We start from the raw sequence: 22,982 nt of genomic DNA, 5'->3' as shown, positions 1-22,982 counted from the left end.
AGCCAGGACATGGTTCACCAACCTCTGGAAAGTAGCAGGGGCATTCTTTAACCCAAAGGGCATTACAGTAAACCGATAATGCCCATCAGGGGTGGAGAAGGCTGTCTTTTCTTTTGCTCCTGGGGCCATGCCAATCTGCCAGTACCCTGCAGTTAAGTCAAAGGTACTGAGGAATTGGGCAGCCCCTAATTTATCTATCAGTTCATCTGCTCTTGGAATAGGGTGAGCATCTGTCTTGGTGACAGAGTTGAGCCCTCTATAGTCCACACAGAACCTCATCTCTCTCTTTTCACCTTGTTGATGAGGTTTGGGGACCAGAACCACTGGGCTAGCCCAGGGGCTCTCAGAGGGTTCAATGACCCCTAACTCCAGCATCTTGCTGACCTCTGCTTTGATGCTTTCCTTAACTTGGTCTGACTGTCAATAGATTTTGTTCTTGACAGGTGCACTGTCACCAGTGTCCACATCATGGGTACACCAGTTTGTCAGACATGGGGTCAGGGAAAATAGGCAAGCATACTGTTGCAAGACTTGCTTGCAGTCAGTCTGCTGTTGGGCAGAGAGGGTGTCTGAGAAGATCACACCATCTACTGACCCATCTTGCGGGCTGTAGGAGAGGAGGTCAGGGAGAGGTTCACTCTCTGCTTCCTGTTCCCCAGTCACCATCAGCATGGTGATGTCAGCCCTGTCATTGTAGAGCTTAAGGCGGTTCACATGGATGACCCTTTTGTGTGTCCTGCTAGTGCCCAGGACAACTAAATAGGTGACCTCACTCTTTCTTTCTAGGATAGGGTAAGGGCCACTCCATTTATCTTGGGGAGCCCTTGGTGCCACTGGCTCCAAAACCAACACCTGTTGCCCAGGTTGAAATTCAACCAGTGCAGCTTTTTGGTCATACCAGTGCTTCTGGAGCTCCTGGCTGGCCTCAAGGTTCTTGGATGCTTTTTCCATGTACTCAGCCATTCTGGACCTTAGGCCAAACACATAGTCCACTATGTCTTGTTTGGGCTCTTGAAGAGGCCTCTCCCAGCCCTCTTTTACAAGACAAAGTGGTCCCCTTACAGGATGACCAAACAGAAGTTCAAAGGGTGAGAAACCTACTCCCTTCTGTTGTACTTCCCCGTAAACGAAAAGCAGGTATGGTAACGGGACAACCCATCTCCTTTTGAGTTTCAGAGAGACCCATGATCATACCTTTCAATGTCTTGTTGAATCTCTCAACAAGGTCATTGGTTTGTGGGTGGTATCGTGTAGTAAACTTGTACTGCTCTCCACACTCCTTCCACATGTGTGTTAGGTAAGCAGACATGAAGTTGGAACCTCTGTCTGAAACCACCTCCTTAGGAAACCCTACCCTGGTGAAGACACCCAGGAGGGCCTTGGCTACTGCAGGAGCTGTAGTACTCCTAAGTGGAATTGCTTCAGGGTACCTAGTAGCATGATCCACTACTACTAGAATACATTTGTTCCCTGAGGCTGTGGGAGGTTCAAGTGGACCCACAATGTCCACTCCTACCCTTTCAAAGGGTACCCCCACCACTGGTAGTGGGATAATGGGGGCCTTTGGGTGGCCACCTGTCTTGCCACTGGCTTGACAGGTAACACAGGAGCTGACAAACTCCTTCACCTTTTGGTGCATCTGGGGCCAGTAAAAGTGCCTCACTAACCTTTCCCAAGTTTTGGATTACCCCAGATGTCCAGCTAGGGGGATGTCATGAGTCAAAGTTAAGAGGAACTCCCTGTACTTCTGTGGCACTACTACCCCCCTGTTGGCTCCAGGAGTGGGTTTCTTGCCTCAGCATACAGTAATCCCTCTTCCCAATAAGCTCTGTGGGTACCACTGACATCTCCCTTTGCTTCTGAAACAGCTTGCTGCCTCAGGCTTTCAAGAGTGGGACAGTCTCGCTGACCCTGGCACAGCTCTTCCCTAGAGGGTCCCCCTGGGCCCAAGAGTTCAACCTGGTAAAGGTCAAGCTCCGTGGACTCAGTTCCCTCGGGGTATCCAAATCCTCTCCCTGTGGAGAGGGGTCCTGAATGTTTTGCTGTACAGAAGCTGGTTCCCCAGTCTTCTTACCTTTTCTTTTGGTTGGTTGGGCCATTATTTCAGGCTCCAGACCTACTTTTTCACCCTTCCTCTTGCTCTGTGCTCTGGTTTGCACACACAACAATTCAGGGATGCCCAGCATGCCTGCATGGGCCTTTAGCTCAACCTCAGCCCAGGCTGAGGTTTCCAGATCATTTCCAAGCAGACATGTAGCTGGCAACTTTGGAGAGACCACTACCTGTTTCAGGCCAGTAAACCCCCTCCCTCCCCCCCCCCCCCCACCACCACCACCCCAGCCTAATGTCACCATGGCCTTGGGATGATTAGTGGAGACACTGTCAGTGTTGGTGACTGGGTAAGACTTCCCAATCAAATATTGATCAAGGGGAAACCAGTGTGTCTTTCACCATAGTCACACTGGCACCTGTATCCCTCAGAGCTTCTACCCTAGTTCCATTCACCCAGGGGTACTGAAAGTATTTCTTTAAATTGGGTGGCCACACAGCTACAGTGGCAAACTCCACTTCTCCCAAGGAGACTAGACTTGCTTCAGTGTGTCCCCAGATTTGCTCAGGGTACACCTCTGATCCCATTTGTATACTTGCTGCCCCAGGAGTAGCTGTACTGGGTGCCTTAGGGGCTTTGTTGTGGGGGCAAGATTTATCTACAGTTAGGTGTCCTGACCTCTTACAGTTATTACACCAGGCCTTTAAGGGATCAAAGTTCTTCCCCGTATAGCGTTGAGGAACATAGGGAGTAGTTTGGGTCCCACCCACCTGAACAGGTTTTTGGGGCCCTTTGGAAGACTTTATCTTGGGGATTCTCACCACCTTTCCCCTGGGGAGGCTTTGTGACCACTCTTTTGGTCACGCCCAGTGGTTGTCCTGGTCACCCTAGTCTTGACCCAGTGGTCTGCCTTCTTTCCCAATTCTTGAGGAGAAATTAGACCTAGGTCTACCAAATGCTGATGCAACTTTTCATTTGTGCAGTTACTTAATATATGTTCCTTCATTAATAAATTGTACAAGCCAATAAAATCCTGCACACCATGTCCAGCTAACCAGCCATCCAGTGTCTTTACTGAGAAGTCTACAAAGTCAATCCAGGACTGGGTCTGGGTTTCGTGAGCCCCCCTGAATCTAATTCTATACTCCTCAGTAGTGAATCCAACTCCCTCAATCAGAGCTTTCTTCATGAGGTCATAGGATCCTGCTTCTGGCCCAGAGAGGGTCAGAAGCCTGTCTCTGCAGTTACCAGAGAACAGTTCCCACAGGAGTGCCCCCCAGAGGTTTCTTTACTTTTCTGATGTCACAAGCCCTCTCAAAGGCTGTGAACCATTTGGTGATATCATCACCTTCCTCAAATTTAGGAACAATCCCTTTGGGGATTTTAAGGTCATAAGTTTCCTCCATATCCTTATTTTTATTATTGCTGCCACCATTGATGGGTGCTAAACCCATCTCTCTCCTTTCTTTTTCTAGAGCCAGGAGCCTGGACTCTAGCTTTAATCTTTTGGCCAGCCTTACAAGGCTGTCCTTTTCACTGGTGGGTCCCCCAGAGATCTCTCTGGTACCAGAGTCACCTGTGTGATCTCTAGGTCCCCAAATGCGAATTCTTGGATTGAAGAGTATGGGTGCCCTCTCCTCGGTAGGGGATAGTATGGGACGGTTATTATCCACCTCCTCTTCTTCCCCTTCCTCATCTGACTGGCCATCACCATGTTCAGATGGGTGGTCCTTAGCATACCCAGCCAAGAGCTCCTGGAGCCCTAGATTGGTTGGATGCAGGCCCATTGGTATATTTGCATAGGGACCTCAATTCCTTGAAATACAAGTGCAAGTAAGGTGTGAGGTTGAGCTCCTCCACCAGGTCCATGTTATTATTTTCACTAATAGCTGGGTTTGTTTGAGTCATTCTAACCTGACAGTTCTAATCCTCTACACTGACTATTGTGACTTATTTTTCTAAAATTCTAATGGGACTTAAGCAAGGCCCTAGCAAGACTTAGTATTTTTGGAAAAGACCAATCAGAATTCTAAAGGCAATTTTAAGATTTGTCGTGTGATCAGATGGTAACCAAGTAGTCCAACAAATGCAAGTTTGTATCCCACCGCTGATCCACCAATGTGAGAAAGTGGCTCTGTATATACTGTTCCCAAATAGGTACAGGGTGTACAGAGTCCACAGTCCCCAGAGGTCTGGCAGAGGCTAAAGTTAGATATAACCTTACTCTCTAAAGCGGTAGCTTGGTCGAGCAGTAAGGCAGTATCAGAGGACAGTGTAAAGCATTTGTTGTACACACTGTCAGCAAATGGTCTCACACACTCAATACCTGAAAACTAGGCCAATGGTTTATATAAAAAAAAATATGCTTGTTTTATTTTAGAACCAACAATAGGTATTAAAATATACTTTCTCAGAATGAGATGCTTTATATAAATACTTTTGCAATATGCAATTGACTTTTGTAGAAAGTTACAAGTGGTTGCAATAGGCAACACAATTTTAAACACAATAATGCATTGAGTTCAATGGAAGTTTCATGTTATTTGCCACAGATTACTTTTAGGATTACTTTTGGAATTCCAGGACTGGATCCTAGATTCAGTCCTGGGTCAGTACTTGGAATCATGTGATAAAAGCCGACTTAATTAATGTGATGATTTTTAGACACTATTTTGCTATTTTAAAAGTGGACACTTAGAAAATATTTCAAAGAAAACAGTCAATGATTTCCTATGGAAGAAAATTCAAGTTGCAGGTATAGTATGTTCTCGTTACTTTTGTAATCCAGTACTGGGTACCTAGACTCAGTACTGGGACCTTTATCCAAAACAGGTAAGCAATTACGATTTCAGAACTTATACGATTTTTAAAGAATATTTAAAGTTTGCAGAAATTGAAAGAAGAAATTTCACAGAAAAACAGTCAATGGTTTCCTATGGGAGAAAATTGGGTTACTGGTAAGTACAGTTGTACGTATTTTTCAGAGTCAGTGCTGGGCACCAAGATCCAGCACTGGGAGCTCACCTAATAGCAGGTGAGTATTTTCGTTTTACTTACTCGGCTGATTTTTGGTGAATATTTTAAGATTTGAAAAGTCCACACTTAGAAGAAATTTCAGGAAAAAGTCAGTCAATGTTACCCTAAGAAGAAAATTGAGGTATCGGTTTAAAGGCAAGTACTCGACTGGCAGAGTTAAGGTTCTGGGCATAGACTCAGGGGTCTCCCAGGGTCAGGTAGGTACAGTTGGTTCACCCTCAGCAGCACAAGGGCAGCCGGGTGCAGAGAGAGTTAGGCCCAATGTTATCCTATGAGAGGTAGGGGGGGCCTTGGTTGGTGGCTGCTGACTAGCAGGCCACACGGCTGTGGGAGCTGGGCTCCTGGTCACTTACTCAGGGCAAGTGGGGAAGTAGATCGGTGTAGAGATTGCACTGCCAGGGCCACTCGGGCAGCTGGGTGCAGGGTGCTTTGAGCCTTCGGGCGCTCAATTGATTTCAATGGGAAATCTCTGGTTTAGAAAAAGACTGCAAGCTCGGGACGAAGATTCTTCAGGTGCCACCGCCACTTCGAGAGGTAAGTTGGGTAGTTGGAGGATAGGTAGGTACCCCGGGATTGGGAACAGGGGGCCGCGGGGCGCCGGGGGGCGCCGGGGGGCCGCGGGGCGCCGGGGTGCCTTTTGGTGTTGGGAAATCTTACCCTCTGTTGATCGCGGTTGGGGGGTGGGGGGGTTGAGGGGCACCTGGTTCTGAGGCTGCAGGCTTCTTCAGGAGTGTCGAGGGAGGTCCTTGGGTGCCGGACTCAGGGTCACAGTCGCCGTGGGGTCGTCCTCGTGGTCTTTGTTCACTCCGGTACAGGCCAGGCTTGGCTGGTGCAGAGTGTGCTGGGTTCACGGTTCCGGGCTGCTGTCAGGGATTTGAAGTAGGTTTTGAGTAGAGCCTCTACTCATGGGAGTCCCAGGGACTTAAGAGTCAAAAGGTAGCCAGGTCCTCCGGGGTTTGTGAGGTTGCTGGCCACAAGAGATGCCGGGTTGGAGCAGGTTCGAGGGTCGACAGGTCGGCAGGGCTAAGGCCAAAGCAGTTGATGTCTTCCTCTTCTTAGTAGCTGCAGGGCAGGTCTTCTTTCTTCTAGCTCTTCTTCGGATTTCGGAATCTGGAATCTGGGGAAGGAAGGTTCAGGGTGCCCCTAAATACTAGCTTTAGGGGTGTTACAGGTAGGTGAAGGGCAGGGACCAATGGGTCCCTGTCTTGGGGTGGGTACACCCCCTATCCTACCTCTCTCCTGTGGGAGGGGGGGCAGTAGCCTAATCCTGATTGGGCAGGGATCCCCATCTTCAAGATGGCGAGAGCCCTGGGATGTGCTTCACCTCGCCTCCCCCACCGGAGGGGTGGGGTTGGCAGGCTGGCACATCCCCTGTCCTTATTTGGGGTTTCCGCCAGAGTGGGGGGTTGCAGTGGCCTGGGGAAGCTCAGAGGCGGCATGCCTTTGAAGCTTCCCCCCTGCCCATCCTGGGGGAGGAGATTTAGCACCTCGCCCAGGATGTGCATTGTTGCAGACCCAGGAGAGCAGGGGCTCTCCTACCCAGGGGTCCAGCAACATGTCTGCTGTGTGGCAGCCTAGGCAGCATCAGAACAGACGTGGATTGTAGGTTAGGTTTCAGGGGGCCTCTTTAAGATGCCCTCTGTGGTGCTTGGTACATTAAATCCCACACTGGCATCAATGTGGATTTAGTGTGCTGAGCAGTTTGATACAAAACTTCAGTCTTCAGTGCTGCCATTATGGTGCTGTGGAGTTCGTGTTTGACAAGCTCCCAGCACCATGTACTCTTAAATGGCAGCACTGCACTTACAGGGTCCAGGAATGGACTTGGGTACTGTAGGGGCACACGGCTCCTGCCTCTGTGCCCACACCACTGGCATAGGGTACCCAGCTAGAGGGGTGGCTGATGTATGCCAGGGCAGTGTAGGTTGTGGGCATGGCACACAGGGATGTGTGCCATGTCGTCTCTGTTTTGTCTTGTACCCAGACACTCAGCCTGCCAGGGCAGAGTAATAGGGTACAGGGCCTCTAAGGGTAGCACAATGAGTGCTGCAGCCCTTAGAGGCCTTCCTTGGTCACAAGGCCCTGGGTACCTAGGGTACCACTTACCAGGGGCTGACAAGTGGCCAGGGTTTTGCAATTTGGTTTCGAGGTTTTTGTTTAGGGAAGAAACATAGGCCCTGGGCACCTGATTAGCAGGAGTCCAGGGCACACTCAGTCAAAGTACATTCAGCAAAAAGTGGGGGCATACCATGCAAGAAAGATGGCACTTTCTCACAAAAGTGCATTAGTAGTCTGGCAAAAAGTGTGGTGGGGAGTAACTGCAACAGAAATACAGCTGCTCACAATGAGCATGTATCTAGGACCAAAATATCCATGTAGAAAACCACATAAGGTGATTGACATTACAGGCTTAATTTATTGCTACCATCATTATCGTCAGGAGTCAAACTGGGGAACTGAACATAGGTCTGATTGGGGATGTCATTAAGAAAGCCACCACAAGATTCAAATTCCACTGAGTAGCAATGAATGGGGTTGGAGGAAATAAGTACATTTTCAGAAAACAAGCCACTCGCTGCAATTTAAACATCCAGAGTCAAGTTTTGGCAACTCCCCATCAGGAGGTGCTGACGGACAGGCATTCAGATTTAGCTTCAAGTAGGAAGCCTGGACCACCAGACTTCCTGGTGAAGGATGAGGGAGGAGAAAGTGTGCATCACCTAGATGCAGCTGCTGGCTATCTGTAGACTACGGGTTGGAAAAGGGCTCCTCCCATGAAGTCATGGCAGGGTCCAAATAAACCTTCTTAAATGGGAGCAAAGGCTCTGCTACTGGAAAGAGGGCTGCGAGGCACCCTTCAAAACGTTAGAAGTCACCTCCAAAGAGCAGAAGGTCAGTTCCAAGGCTTCAGCCACTTTTCATACTACAGATCCGTAAGAGGAAAATGGTGAAACCTCTGTACTACTTGCATTTTGTAAAGGAAGATACAAGTCAGCATAGGTGATATATTAGGGAATATAGATTATTAGCCTCAGAATCATTATCTGTGCAGCATAATCCTAAAGCAAAGCAGGGGCCTCAGAGTTGAAGTGAAACAACTCTTCTATTCGGGTGAATCTCAGAGTCCTAAGGTGGTGTTCTACCTAGGGATCAAGTGAAGCACATCTTGACGTTCTTGAACCCAACTGATAATCTCAGTCAACTTTGAGGGCAGAAGCAGAACAGTCTGCTCCGAGGGCAGATGCATAGTGTGTGTCGAAGGAGGCTCTGGCTGAACTTTTTTGGGGAGAGGATGTAACCCAACGGCTAGGGCAGTCGACCTCAAATCTGGGGAACCGGGTTAGAGTCTCAGCAACGACGTTCAACATCTTGTGATTCTGGGCAAATGTATTATCCCCGTGCCTAACAAAAAAATAAATTACTGCCTCCAACGAAACAGGTGCTCATGTAAAGTCTTCTGATATCGATACCTTCGGGTGAAGTTCACACTATATAAAACTGCAGGGGGGGTGGGGGGACGGGGGGACTGAACAGTGACTTGCCAGGTTTTGGTGTAATATGGTTCACAGTGTTGGAGCCACCAGAGTACCAAGAAAGAGCTCCAGTCTGTCAATTAGACGCAGAAAACCTAATGCCAACACAATGCCCCAAATACAGTCTATATACCTCAAAATAAGCCAGAGTGGAGGAAAAGTGCAGAAAATACCGTGCCTTTAAAAACAAGCTGTCCCACTGAACATGTTGCACACTTACCTCATGAGTCAGGCACTTCTCAATCAGCTGCAGGTAACAAGTTATATTCTCCTCGTCTGGTCGAGATACCAGGAGCTGTGTACACACTGCAGAAGAAAAGAAACGAACGTCAGTAGAAGTTACTAATAGTGAGTTATACTTGCAGACTTAAACCTCTTCCCCGTTACTAAAATATTGAGATTCCCTCTTCCTAATGGAGACGAACATATTTTGAACATGTTAAAATCAAAAGCAAGCCTGAAAATAAGTGCAGCTGCAACTGCATTGCAGAGATAAGTTTCCCTAGCCTTCACCATTGTTAAATCAAGCGACAGGGGATGATAGAGTGGTTCTTCTTACGTAAGGGCATTTGTGAGCTCAGTACAAAAGTTACTATGGTAATTTTCAGTTTATACAAACCAACCAAGCAGAGCACTGGCCTTCCCTAGAGCAGGTGCTCTAAGCCTACTGCTGAGAATAAAAGTATGGCACAACCCACATGGCAGATATCAAATTACAACCAGCATGATCACTCTTAGTCATGTTTGAATCTAATCCGAACCATTCCTCTTCTCAGGAAACCCTGATAATCCTTTTCTACTCACAGAAGAAACCATAAAATATCCTTGCTTCTCACCAAAAACCTCTTCAATGCCAGATCAATTAACAAAGTTGTCTTAACATCTGGCATCTAATATCAGAATCTGGACACCACCTACTATCTGGGACAGACATGGCTAAGAGACAACACATCACCCACTCAGTGTAAAACAATCCTTGCTGTTTGTAAGATACTCTAAAAGAAACAAATCTAGAATACCATAAATGAACTAGCCATTGACCACAAACCATTAATACAAACCAGATAGGACAATTAAGGGCCTGAATTTGAATCATTATTTACCCAACACTCCCATCAACAACATTCTTTTGTGCATTCCTCTTTTTAGTTTTAATGCACATCACAGCAAAACACCATTCTAACTGGCACAATGAAAAGGTGCTACTGGTTGAAGTACTTAAAACTGAATACACGTTCATTAACACACTAGGATGACTAAAAAAGAATACAGTAAAAAACATGGGTAAAGTACTGGGCCCACAACTGAATAGAGAAAATCCCAATTTGTCTGGAGCACACAATGTTGTTACACGCACAGAGTGTTATATATAGTGAAAATAGGATAACATTTATTCAAGTATAGTGTTTAAAACATAATGGACCACAGAATGTGTGTAGAAAGTCCAAAATGTAATAATACAGGACACGATGCAATACTGCTATCACATGTTCTCTGGATTAAGGATGCGGATACTAGCATTCTGACTGAGCAGTAAAACATGACATACCTGGAGGACCGCCTTTTTTTTTCCAACATACAATTACAACTGGATTAGCTTTTTCACATTTAAGCCGTTTATAGGAACAATATACCTCAGTATTCAATAATTCAATTCAAAGGAGTTATTCTGTCTCCAGTTTTTTGGTGCACTTTAAAAATGCGACTTGAGTTCACCAATAGCCCTAAAGAAGTCAACTTGACCAAATATGCATTTGCTGTATCTAACATTTATCGAGTGCAGAGGTCTTTCATGATACCAATATCTTGTGATCAAGTTGAACATGTACTAAAGACGTCAGAAGATCACTGTACTGGTTGTACTCTGCTTATGCATACAACATATTTAATTGCTGCCAGAATAATCGTATCTCATTTCTAACTGTATTTTAACATTTTGGGCTGTGTACGCATGTTCTATATATAGTCCATTATATGCTTTAAACGTGAATAAAGGTTACCATTTTCGAACTATATGCGATACACTGTTCATTTAACTGTGTGCTACAGACCGATCTCGATTTTCACATTTGGGATTGCTTTTAGCAATTTCCACACATATACGTTTGCGTAGCAAGAGAGTAGTCTGTTATAGCACCAGACTTATTTTAATTACATTAACTAGTGACCACATTATTTGGTGGATGGTATGGGTATTTTATTTCTACTGCTACCATTGTGATAGTCCACCACTAAAGTGTACTTCTTTATAGCAATCATTGCTCATTATCGCTCATTAAAGCGAAAAACAGCCAATTGCTTAAGTGACTTGTCCCAGTGCACAAAGCTATATGTTGTTGTGGATGGACGCAAAATATTAATGACAGCTGAAAACACCAATGGATGAGGAGGGCTGACCAAAAGCTAGTCTATGAATACATGTTGGTTTTATTCATGCATTAAGAATTGCACAAGGCAGGTAAGACAGCTAAAGCCATCTCTAGAAAAGAGCGGATGAAAAATTTGTAGCGACGGATGCCACTCCTTTTTTCCAAAGGTAAGACACTTTAGAAAATGCTTTAGCAATACTGACAATAACCGGGGTTCATCTTTCAGTTGCAAGATGCGATCCATTTTAGCACATATCTTGACCCCTAATTAGGAAGGAGCTTGAACAGCATGAAAGTTGAGCACATGAATTGTTGGTTATAGTTCGTATTAGTTTCCAACCTCAAGTGATGCTTGGCCAATCTGTTTTCTAGCTATAAGTAACCCTGGATAGGGTTCAATATAGATGGATGGGGGGGGGGGGGGGGGGGGGGAGTAATGGACAGCCCTGACGCGCACCCCTGCAGATGTTAAGTAGTGAAGAGCTATACCCATCCAAGACTAGCCTAGCCACAGGTGTCTCATATAGAGACCTGACACAGGATGAAAATCGGCCACCGATCCAGACACCAGACATATCTTACCAGAGGAAAGCCCAGGGGACCCGGTCAATGGCCTTCGCTGCATTCAATACTATAATACCAACCCTAACACCCATTGATTTTGCAGCATCAAAAACAGCAACTGCTGAGTTCATATGGCTAGTGGTATCTCTGCCCAGGACAAAGCCATGCTGTCCCCAATATGAATTTCTCTCAACACGTAATTACGGCATAGACAGGGGGTCCATGTTCTAAGAGGATAGCAAATATGGATCCACACTGTTTAATTGTTTAATAAAAATGCACCACCCCTACTGGAAATAACACTGTCATCGTTTAGTGCTGCTCATTTGCTGGCATGTTGATAAGCTTCATCAAAATAGGTTTTGTAGGCAACCTAAAAAGGAAATTCATTCTGGCAACATCAGCACAGTTTTGTTTGGCTTGTGTAATGGCATGTGTAGTGTCAAGAGGTGTCGGTGCCAGGGAGACATACCCCCCAGTTAATAAGATAGGTTGTCTGTAAACGCTAACTACTCTAGCGTAGGCCCAGTAAGCTATACTGGTCTCAGACTGTGTGGTGTAGCCCTCTGAATCCAGTCATTTTGACCAAGCAACATAAAAGGACCTTTCGAAAAGGATCACTGTGTGGAAACTGCTCCAGAAACCGCAGGATATGGAATATATCGTGCTGATGCACTAGCTTGCCTTTACCTCAAAGAACCGTGTTGGCATCGACCCCAATAATGCTACTCATGAGTATAAAGGTCATTGCCACCACCCCCAAACAATATAACGGACATCGGAAGGTGAGCAGTAAGTGGCTGGTATACATTATTTAGCATATTTATAGCAGCTAGAGTACAAAGACATGTATACATCACTGATCTGGATTTTCTTTAAACAGCAAAGAATGAAAAACCTTTGGAGAGAAAAAAAGGAATACCTTTCTCTATCCAATGGAAGGAATTAAGGTGCAAGTCAGTCATCTACACTTTAAGTACGACTATCTTGACTTTACATTTAAAACTCATAAAAGATACAACGTAGGGATCCCGCCACTTGAGAGCCACTAAGAGTCAAAAGATGCATGCAGGGCTCTCTGCTGATCTGCAACAAGACCACTGAATGTTTAGTTTCCAGAAATGTAAAATATATCCTGATCCCCTCCTTTGTCCAATATAAGGCTACAACATGAGGATTTATACATGCATGAGGCATTAAGACATTAGTGTATGACTGTGCAACATCTGGGCTCAGGAAGAGGCTTTCAAATACGACTGCTGAAATTTAGCAATGGCAAACATTAACCTTACAATCATTTATCAACTATACACGCAATTCAAAACCACCAGGAATCAAAATGATACACTTTCACAGTATAAATTCATTAGTGTGCAAACATTTCATTTTATCCTAAAAGGAGGCAGGGATCCCTAGTCAAAAAGGGTGATAATTGGCGATATTTAAGATATCAAGTGGTAAGAGGAATCCACTAGGGAACAAATAAATACAGCGGAGTAGACTTATGTTCTTGACAATTTAGTTAGAAGTAGTTCTTTCCAGAACCAGAAGAAAGTCGTGAATTGACACGCAGATTCCGGACCTGTAGAACAACCCCAGGCGTCAGACTGACCTGGAAACTTCAGAGCTCGGAGGTCATCAGTAGAGTGCGCTGGATTCAGTTGGTACCAGAAGTGACTTCAGATTATGACACCAAGCCCATATAGCGCCCGCCTGCCATACAGACATCAGTTACCCTCAGTTTTTTCCAAGACTTCGATGCGAGAGGGTAGAATGACTACATAAAAAACTTTTCACATTATCAAAAGAATGCATAAGGGTATTTTATTAATCGCTGTGTAGAAATGATCCATCAAACGGGGAAGTGGGTGGGTCGGTGAGGAATCTGCAGCTAGATCGAGTATCTATCAGTAAGATAATTACCACAGGCAAGTTACTTTCTTTTCTGATCGATACTTCAAACTGCAGATTCCTCACCTATAGAAAAGATTCCACAGGCAATACCCCGCCTAGGAGGAGGGTCGATGGATGATTACACCAGGAAGTCCTTAAGAAAGAGCTGGCGAAGTGACTGTCTTCTCAACCTGGAGCAGATATAACAGTGCTAAGAAAATGTGTGCAGGGAGGACCAGGTTGCTGTTGCGCAAAAATCCAAAATTGCAACCTCCCGCACATGAGTAGAAGTGGTTGATTGGGCTCTGGTGGAATGAGCAGGGATCCCTTCAGCTGGTTCTTTCATGGCCAAGGCATTTCAAGTCTTAATGCATGGAAGTATCCAACAGGGTTGCGTTCTCTTCTGAACCGCCTTTCCCCCTCTTGGCATCAGAGTAGCCAATGAGAAGCTGATCAACCAATCTGTGTTCCTTGATGCACTCAAGGTAGCAATTGACTGCTCTAGTGGGATCTAGCCAATTCAATCTGACCCTTTGTGGGACGAGGAGAAGGGTAAAACATGGGAATAGTGATGAATTGGGCAAGGTGGATGACCACCTCGGGGAGGAAAGCACCCCTGGTTCACAGCACCAACTTGCCTGGATAAAATATTGTCAAAGGAGGACGACGGGAAATGACTTGTAGCTCACTGGTACTCCTAGCAAGAGCTATTGGAACCACAAATACGGTTTTGTTAGTTAACTGAAGGGTACAACTGTGAATGGGCTCTCACAGAGCTCCCAACAAAAATGTAAAAAACAGGCTCAAGTCTCACTGAGGAAGACCGATTTTCACTGGCTCCATATGTTGCCAACCTTTTTGTATGCTGCTTGTGTAGTTGTGTTTTAAATATTTTTAATAGTCTGTTCAACTTTGTGCTCTTATGCACTTTGTGGCCTTTTGCACTTGTGCTCTTTTGTTTTAACATTTTGCTACAATTAAATTGTTTTTTTTGGTGGCATAACATAGACCAGTGGTGTATTATACCACGGGGGTCTCTGCTAGAACTGGTTTTTGAAGTCCACCATCTTGGGGGCAGAGTTAGACGGGGAGGAGAGTCTGCGGTATAACTGACAAACATTCTACATTTTAATGCAGGGGCTGGGACTCCACGCAGCTGGTGCGCCTAAAAAATCCCATCTGTGCCCAACCGTTGTCAGTACCCCTGCTGTTTCAGATCCAGTAAAGATACCTTCTAAGCATTCACAGGAAGCCTTGCTTACCTTTGCCTCAAATGATCAAAATCGAATAGTTTCTTACCTGTCGGTGTAGTTTTGCAGCTTGAAGATCTTTCTGGATTCACTATGCTGTGCATTATTCCGCTGTCTTGTGGTTGGGTCCGGATTCGTAGTCTTTCTTTTGTTTTTTTTTGTAGCCCAGGTGGGCGGTGACGACCCACCATTTGGTGCACCTCTTGTGACGTCGTCGTGCTTCCTGCGGAAGTCCCACCTTTGGGGCGCCATCTTCGGGTTCTTTTTTTCCCCCTTCTTTCTTTTTTTTTTTTTAAACCCTAGGCGATTGAATAGTCCTTCTGTTTATTTTCTGTACGTTATTATTTCTCCTGATGTTTTCCACTTCACCCCCTCTTCCTCCAGCCTCATCTTCCTGGCGGAGGTGGGTGGTTTCGCTAGTGAATCCAGAAAGATCTTCAAGCTGCAAAACTACACCGACAGGTAAGAAACTATTTGTTTTGCAGCGTGAATCTTTCTGGATTCACTATGCTGTGCATAGACTTTGTAGCGGTTTTTCCCCAATTTTGTGGTGGCTGGGTGGTAGATGAGCGTTGGTCGTTGAAAATGTGTTGAAGCACCTTCTCTCCAACCTGTGCTTCCTTGTTCATCTGAATGTCCACGCAGTAGTGTTTCGTGAACGTGTGCACAGATGCCCAAGTTGCCGCCAGACATATGTCCTGGATGGGCGTGTTCGCCAGGAAGGCAACGGTGGCCCCCTTCTTCCTTGTGGAGTGAGCCTGAGGCCCCTCCGCTAGCTCCTGTCCAGCCTGTTTGTGGCAGAACATAATAGTGAGGGCAATCCATCTAGCGATGGTGCCCTTAGTCACTGGTCTACCCATGAAGCTAGTAGCAAAGGACACAAACAGCTGCTTTGATTTCCTGAGTTCCTTGGTTCTCTCAATGTAGTGCATCACCGCTCTTCTAGCATCGAGGGTGTGCAGAGCCTTTTCTGCGTTTGAAGTCGGGTTTTGGAAGAAACTTGGTATCTGAATACTCTGATTCATGTGGAACGCCGACACCACCTTGGGCATGAAGTGTGGGTCTGTCCTCAGGACTACCCTGTCCTTGTGAATCTGAATGTAGGGTTCCTGTAGTGTTAGTGCTTGAAGCTCGCTCACCCTGCGTAGTGAGGTTATGGCCACTAGAAAGGCCGTTTTCATCGTCAACATTTGCAGTGTGGCCTTGTGAATGGGTTCAAACGGTGCCTTCATGAGCTCCGTCAGAACCACGTTTAGATTCCATGCCGGCGGCGGCAACCTTTTCGGATGGGCCATTCTTTTGGCTCCTTCCATGAATCTCTTCACCACCTGCGAAGTGAAGAAACTTCCATCCTTCTCACCTCTGGTGTAGGCAACGATCGCCGCTAGGTGTACCCTTAGTGAGCTCGAGCAGAGGTTACTCTTTAGAAGGTGTGTGAGGTACCTCAGTACTGTTGAGTCTCTTGTCATTCTGTTTTGCAGGCCCTTCTTCCTGCACCACACAGTAAATCTCTGCCATTTTGCGCTGTAGCATTTGTGTGTAGTTGGTTTCCTTGCCTCCCGTAGCACCCGCATAGTGCTAGGAGGCAATCTAAGGTGCGCAAACTCTAGGTCTTCAGGAGCCATGCCGCCAGGTTGAGGGTCTCTGGCTCTGGATGCAGGACCTCTCCGTTTTGCATGGAGAGCAGGTCCCTTCTCCTCTCGAACCTGTATGGATTGCCTTGTGCCATTTCTTGAATTTGTGAGAACCATGTCTGCCTTGCCCACTGCCTTGCCCACTGCGGAGCCACGGAGTCATGTTGCTGGTTCTGCACTTGTCGAGCACTCTGTGCAACATGGGTATCGGTGGAAAGGCGTAGGCAAATGTCCTCGACCAGCTTATCCATAGGGCATTTCCCTGGGATTGCTGATCTGGTTGCCTGGACGCGAAGCTTTGGCATTTTGCATTTTGGCGTGTTGCAAATAGGTCTATTGTGGGAGTTCCCCATCTCCGGAAAAGCTTCTCCGTTTCCTGGCCATTGATCTCCCACTCGTGCGATGCCGAGGTCTGCCTGCTTAGCAAGTCTGCCTCCACATTGTCCTTCCCCGGTAGGTGAATTGCCAGTAGATATATCCTGAGAGGTATGGCCCATCTCCAAATCTCCTGTGCCAGAGAGGAGAGAGGGAACAACTGTGTCCCCCCCCTGCTTGTTGATGTAGAACATTGCCGTGGTGTTGTCTGTTTGAACCAACACCCTCTGGTTGTACAGGTGCCTCTGGAATGCCTTCAGGGCTAGCAGGATAGTTTTCAACTCGAGGTAATTGATATGGCGAACCGCATCTGCTGGAGCCCACAGACCCCTCACTCTGAGGTTGTCCATGTGCGCTCCCCATCCCTTTTGCGATGCGTCCGTGGTAATGGTCATTGTTGGGTTTGGTGGTGTCAGGCTTCTCCCTGCTGTCATGTTGTCTCTGTTCCACCAAGTCATCTCCTCCTGCACTGCGTGCGTAACAACCACTAGATCCTCCCAACTTCCGTTTGCTTGTGACCATTGCTGCTGTAGCCATTCTTGGAATGGTCTCATGTGCAGGCGTACATTCGGCACCAGCTGGCTACACGACGCCATCATCCCCATCATCTTGCTCACTGACCTCACTGTCAGAGCTCGCCCCTTCTGGTAGAGCCGCGTCTCCTTCAGTAGGGCATCTGTCCTCCTGTCGCTGGGCACCACTGTGCTGTTCAGGGAGTTGATTTTTGCTCCCAGGAAAATCTTCACCTGCTCCGGTTCCAGCGATGACTTCCCCCCAGTGAATCGAGAACCCCAGGTTCGTCAGAGTGTCTGTTATGCGTTTTGCGTGCCTCTCGCACTTCTCGCGTGAGTTTGCCTTGACCAGCCAGTCGTCTATGTAGGGGTAGACATGGATCCCCTGCCTTCGTAGGTGGGCCGCGACCGCTGACAGGCATTTTGTAAAAACCCTTGGCGCCGATTTTAATCCGAAGGCCAGAGTTGTGAACTGGTAGTGTTCCTGGTCGATGTTGAACCTTAGAAGGCCCTTGTGTCTTCTGTTTATTGGGATGTGCAGGTAGGCATCCTTAGAGGTCCACGGTGACCATGAAGTCCCCGTCTCTTATTTGGGGCAGTACCTCCTGCAGCGAAGTCATTTTTAACTTCTGCGTTCTGATGAACTTGTTTAGGTAACGCAGGTCCAGGATGGGTCTGAGGTTCCCGTCTACTTTCGGGACCACGAAGTAGTTTGAGTAGACCCCTTTGTTGCGTTCTCTGAACGGCACTGCCTCTATGGCTCTTTTTTCTAGAAGTTTCCGTGTTTCTTCTCTGAGTAGGGCCAGTTCTTGAGCCGATCTCTGCCTTCCCTTTGGTCTTCTGTTTGGAGGTCTTTTCTCCAAATCTACGCAGTATCCGTACTGCATGACGTTCAGTATCCACTTGTCTGTGGTTATACGCCGCCACTCCTGAAGGTAGAACCTCAGTCTTCCGCCTACTGGTGTTGCATGCTCGTAGGCTTTTGATTCTCCTCTTCCCCCCTGATGTTACTGTACTGCGCCTCACCCTTGGGGGCATGTCGAGGGTAGGCGTCCTCTTGCGTGCTGAGTCACTTTGATGAGAGCTGGTCACCCCCTCTCCTCCTCTGGCCACGTCCGTTCCGTCTCCCGCGAAAGGACTGGCCCCGAGGTTGGTACTGCCAGTTTTGCTTCTGTTTACCTTGTTGTCCGTGACTATCACCCTGCTGACCCTGCTGGAACGTCTGGTGCGACACCCCCTGCTGGCTTCCTCCCCGACCGTAGGGTCTCCGAGGGATTGCCTCGCCTCATTCCCCTCAGCTGTAGGGCCCCCATGGACCTCGCCGTTTCGTTTTCTTTTTTCAGCTGGGTGAGTTTTTCGTCTACTGTTGCTCCAAACAGTGTCTCTCCGTTGAAGGGGGCACTAAGGATGTTGTTCTGCACCTCTGGTTTGAATCCCGAGATTCTTAGCCATGCATGTCTTCTCTCGGTGACCCCTATGGCCATTAGTCTTGCCGAAGTCTCTGCCCCGTCCAACGTCGTCTTTATACAAGAGTTGGCGATGTTTTTAACCTTCGTCCACCAGGTGCGAGGCTCTCTGGCGGTATTCTTCCGGGAGGTGCTTTACTAGCTCCCCCATCTCGTTTCAGTGCTGGTACTGGTGCCTATTGAGAAGTGCATTGGAATTCGCCATGCGCCAGTGCATTGCGGCGTTCCTCTCGACCTTTCTTCCTGTGAGGTCTATCCTCCTGCTTTCTTTATGAGGTGGTGGCCCCGAAGTTGCTGGTACGTTGGCCCTTCTCCTGGCCGTGGAAGCTATGATGGAGTCGGCGGTGATGCTACCCTTGATGTAAGGGGGGTCCAGAGAAGAGTGCTTATACTTCTTCTCTGTCCTGGGCGTGATCGAACGGCAGGTCGCTGGTTCCTTGAAGGCTTCTCTCCCCTGATTCATCACACTTTGTAGCATGGGGAGGAATTGGCTCCTCGTCTGGATGGGGAGCAGGGTCTCGAGGAGGAAATCGGCTTTCGGCCTCTCTTCGTCGAGTTTGACGCCGAAGGCTGTCGCTGCGCTCCTGACCACCATATTGTACACCCCGATGTCGTCGGGTGGCGAAGGCCTCGAAGGGTACGTGTACACGGGCTCCTCCGGGTTTTCGGTGTCGAGATCTTGCCATTCGATGTCGTGGCTGGTAGATGGCGCCGAGCTGTAGAACGACTGCTGGTCTGCTTCCTCGGCTTCGCCTTCATAATAGGTCTCGTCTTCCTCTTCGAGATCTCTCGTCAGCCCCTCAGTGTCGAATTCGTCCTCGACTTAGACGACGTTCGTCAGTGGAGCCGTTGGAATCTTGAATTCCTTCATCTTGGCGTCGAACTCCTTCTTCCTTTGAAGGATGTTCTCCATTTCGGCCTCGAGCCGCCTCTTCTTTTTCTCCATCTCGGAGATGCTTTCGGCGTCGACCGCGGGCCTTTTCGACGGAACTTGCGTCGACGTCGACCGTTCTTTCTGCGTCGAGCGTCCCGTTTCATGGGTTGTCTTCGACGATCCTTGCCTTTCGGCACCAGGGAGTCCTTTTCGAAGGATCCGCTCGGCCTCTTGTTCATGGTTCCCCCCTTGGTAGTCGAAGTTTTCAGCGCCGGGGCTCCCTTCGTGGACTTTGACTGATTTTCCTCGAGTCACCCTCGGGTTTTCGAGGTATTTTCTGTTTTGAGCTCGACGATTCTCTTACCTCATCTTCATTTTTCTTGTCGGTCTCTACGACCGTGAAGTTTTCGGGTCCCTCGGCGACGTTGTCCTCATCGTCCGTGGAGAGGCCCAGATCGTAGAGCGACGGGGCCTTACCCTTGCCATCCATGCTGGCGTTGGCTCTTCTCTGCCGATCTCTCACCCGGAGCGTCTTCGGCGCGAAGGCTGAGCAGGCGTTGCAGTCCTTACTCTGGTGGTCGACCGGTAGGCAGAGGTTGCAGACCGGATGCTGGTCCTTCTGCGCGAACTTGTGGTGGCAGTTAGGGCAGAACTTGAATGGCGTCTTGTCCATTGCGCTCAGGGCCTGAGTGCGTATTCTCCAAGGGCGTCGAAGAAAAAGGCGCAAAACTTCCTTTCTTCTCGCTCCTGATGTAATCTCTTCCTTTCCTGTGATATCTTCGTAGTAGTTATCGACGAAACTCGCTTTTCTTTCTTCTTCCTTAGATTGTAATTCTGGAGCTTCCCGATGACGATCCAGACCCAACGGCGGAAAAAAGAATCTGAAGATGGCGCCCCAAAGGTGGGACTTCCGCAGGAAGCACGACAACGTCACGAGAGGTGCACCAAATGGTGGGTCGTCGCCGCCCACCTGGGCTACAAAAACAAAAACAAAAAAACAAAAGAAAGACTACGAATCCGGACCCAACCACAAGATCGCGGAATAATGCACAGCATAGTGAATCCAGAAAGATTCACGCCGCAAAAATAGTCAATTTATATAAGGAGGCCCCAGGGATTGCAAGTGGACATTTTTCCTGTGCCAGCTGTAGATAGTTTTGCCTGGCCAGGGGTGGTATTGAAGGGTCTAAGAAAAAATTAGTTTGTAAAGGGACAACCTGGGGGCCGCCCCTTTGGAGGTGATGCCTTGTTATCTTGTAGAGAGCTTAATGGTGAAGGCCTACTGACGAGCTGCCTTAACTTCAACTCTAGATCACTTCCTAAACATTGTATGGAAGCTTGGAATGCCTTTTACAGCCTGAAGCTAAACTTAGTATTTATGACAAGAGACTTGGCTTAATAGTTACACCATGTTAGACCTGGCCAATGCGGCCCCAACCAGATATAGGGTGCTAAAAAGTGAACGTGTAGGAAATAAAGGTGGGGGTGTTGCCATTCTTTACAGGGACATGTCTGAGTGTGTCAGGGTGAGAGACTTTGTTGGAAGCTTGTGAGGTCATCATTTTTAAACAATTACTGAACAAAATGTTCACATTTTGTGGAGCTCTACTATATAGGCCTCCTGGTTACAGTTGTAGTTGGCAGCAAATCTGTGTTGCTATCACCATTTGTGCGGAAGACTGATCACTTTCTTCTTTTCAGAGACTTTAATCTTCATTTTAAGGATCAGCTGGATCCACTGAGCACCAGTTTGCAGAATGAGATGCAGATTTCTCAGCTAACTCAGCTGATAAAATGTCCCACTCACAAGGCAGTACATAAGCTCGATCTATTTACTAATCTAAACAATGAATATGCAGTGAGTTGATCCTATCACCTGGTCCGACCACATCTTGATTAAATTTTCCTTTTCTCTACCGAGTGGCTTTTCAGCCAGGCACAGGCCAACTCCTGTTTTACAGAGATCTTGAAGTAAACTAAATCCTACTACTTTCATGAACAATGTTAGTCCTCTTATGGCCAGGGAGAGCTGCTTGGTGGAGACCTCACTTTCTAATCCTGTGGATGCTATGACCAAAGCTATTGATGCCTGCGCCCCTTAGAAGGTGATCAACTCCTCTAGGCAATCGTTACCAGCATAGTGGTACTTGAAGGAGCTAAGAGAAGCAAAGAAGAAATAGCAGTCTCTCGAGTGCAGGTGGCGGTAATCAAAGGCTTTATAGGTAGGACGACCTACAAAAACACGCTTAAAGCCTATCATAAGCAACTTATACAAGCTAAAAGACAAGATTTTGTAATGAGGCTTAAGGAGGAAAGTGGATTATCTAGAGAACTATTTAAATTAGTTAAGGAGTTGGCTCAAAGTAGAGTTGAACAAGGCAACCCCTCTTTGTGAGGAACTGGCTGTGTTTTTTAATGCTAAAATAGAGACCATCTATTCGGCCTTTGCAAATCAACACCCAATCGAGGAGGACCACTTTAATCATAGCCCCCAACTTGTGACTTTGTCCAATTGGGGTGGGTTTTCTGAATTAACTATTGAGCTGGTGTAAAAGACTAAGTTAAAGGTGACATCAGGTTCACCTTTAGATCCTTGCCCTCCTTTTAGTTACACCCGTTTGGACCCATTTTAAGCCAGCATTTAACAGTGCTTTTGGAAAAATCATTGAAGGAAGCAAAGCATACCCCAGCCTGGAAGCATGCCCTGGTTCTGCCATTGTAAGCTGAGACAAATCTCCAATTTGTCCAACTATATCCCCATGTGTCTCTTGCCATCACTTGCAAAGGTGTTGGACATATTAGTCAACAACCAATTTTCCCACCATTTGGACAATAATAATTTGATGTACCACTCCCAAACTGGGTTCAGGGTCAAAAACAGAACTGAAACCACTCAGCTGGCAGTGCTGGAGCAGGTCCCTGATTGATTACGGTAAATCTGCAGCCCTCATCCTCCTAGACCAGTCTGCTTCTTTCGACTGTGCCCCACCATGTATTATTACATAGGCTTCACAAAATCGGACTGAATTCCAATACTTTGCAATGGTTTTGCTAGTTTTCAAGCAATGGAGCTCAATCGCTACAGCGGTCTCCTTATAAATCCAGCCGAAGGTTGATACACTGGGGTTTCTCAGAGGTCATCCCCGAGGCCCGTTATTGTTAAAGCTTGGGGGTTTGAAATCTCTACGTATGCCGATGATACACAGCTTATTTCCATTGATGTAAGGAATACTGAGACGCGTGGAAATTTAGTGAGCTACCGCATGGAAGTGGCAAGGTAGATGCAGTCACGCTGTCTGAAACAATGCAGAAAAGACTGAAATGTTGCTCTTTGTAGGGGCTCGCAGGGTCCTGAATGACCCTTGGTGGCCTTTGTTATGCCCACCCCAAGGTATAAAGGGGTAGTCTGGCTCTCCTGATCGAGAA

General features: G+C 47.2%; 1 protein-coding gene across 1 annotated transcript in view; it reads right to left on the bottom strand.

The window, feature by feature from the left end:
- The window catches only part of LOC146797775 (protein Smaug homolog 2-like), an 898,446-nt gene that overhangs the window by 641,550 nt on the left and 233,914 nt on the right, over positions 1-22,982 (bottom strand). Inside the window, exon 6 of the mRNA XM_085627650.1 lies at positions 8,840-8,925. Coding sequence (XP_085483776.1) covers positions 8,840-8,925 — 86 coding nt within the window. The remainder of the gene's footprint in view (positions 1-8,839; positions 8,926-22,982) is intronic.

The sequence above is a fragment of the Triturus cristatus genome, chromosome 9 (assembly GCF_964204655.1).
Source record: "Triturus cristatus chromosome 9, aTriCri1.1, whole genome shotgun sequence".
In the NCBI taxonomy this organism is placed as follows: Eukaryota; Metazoa; Chordata; class Amphibia; order Caudata; family Salamandridae; genus Triturus; species Triturus cristatus.
The sequence above is the reverse complement of the archived record's forward strand: the minus strand, read 5'-3'. Positions and strand labels throughout refer to the sequence as shown.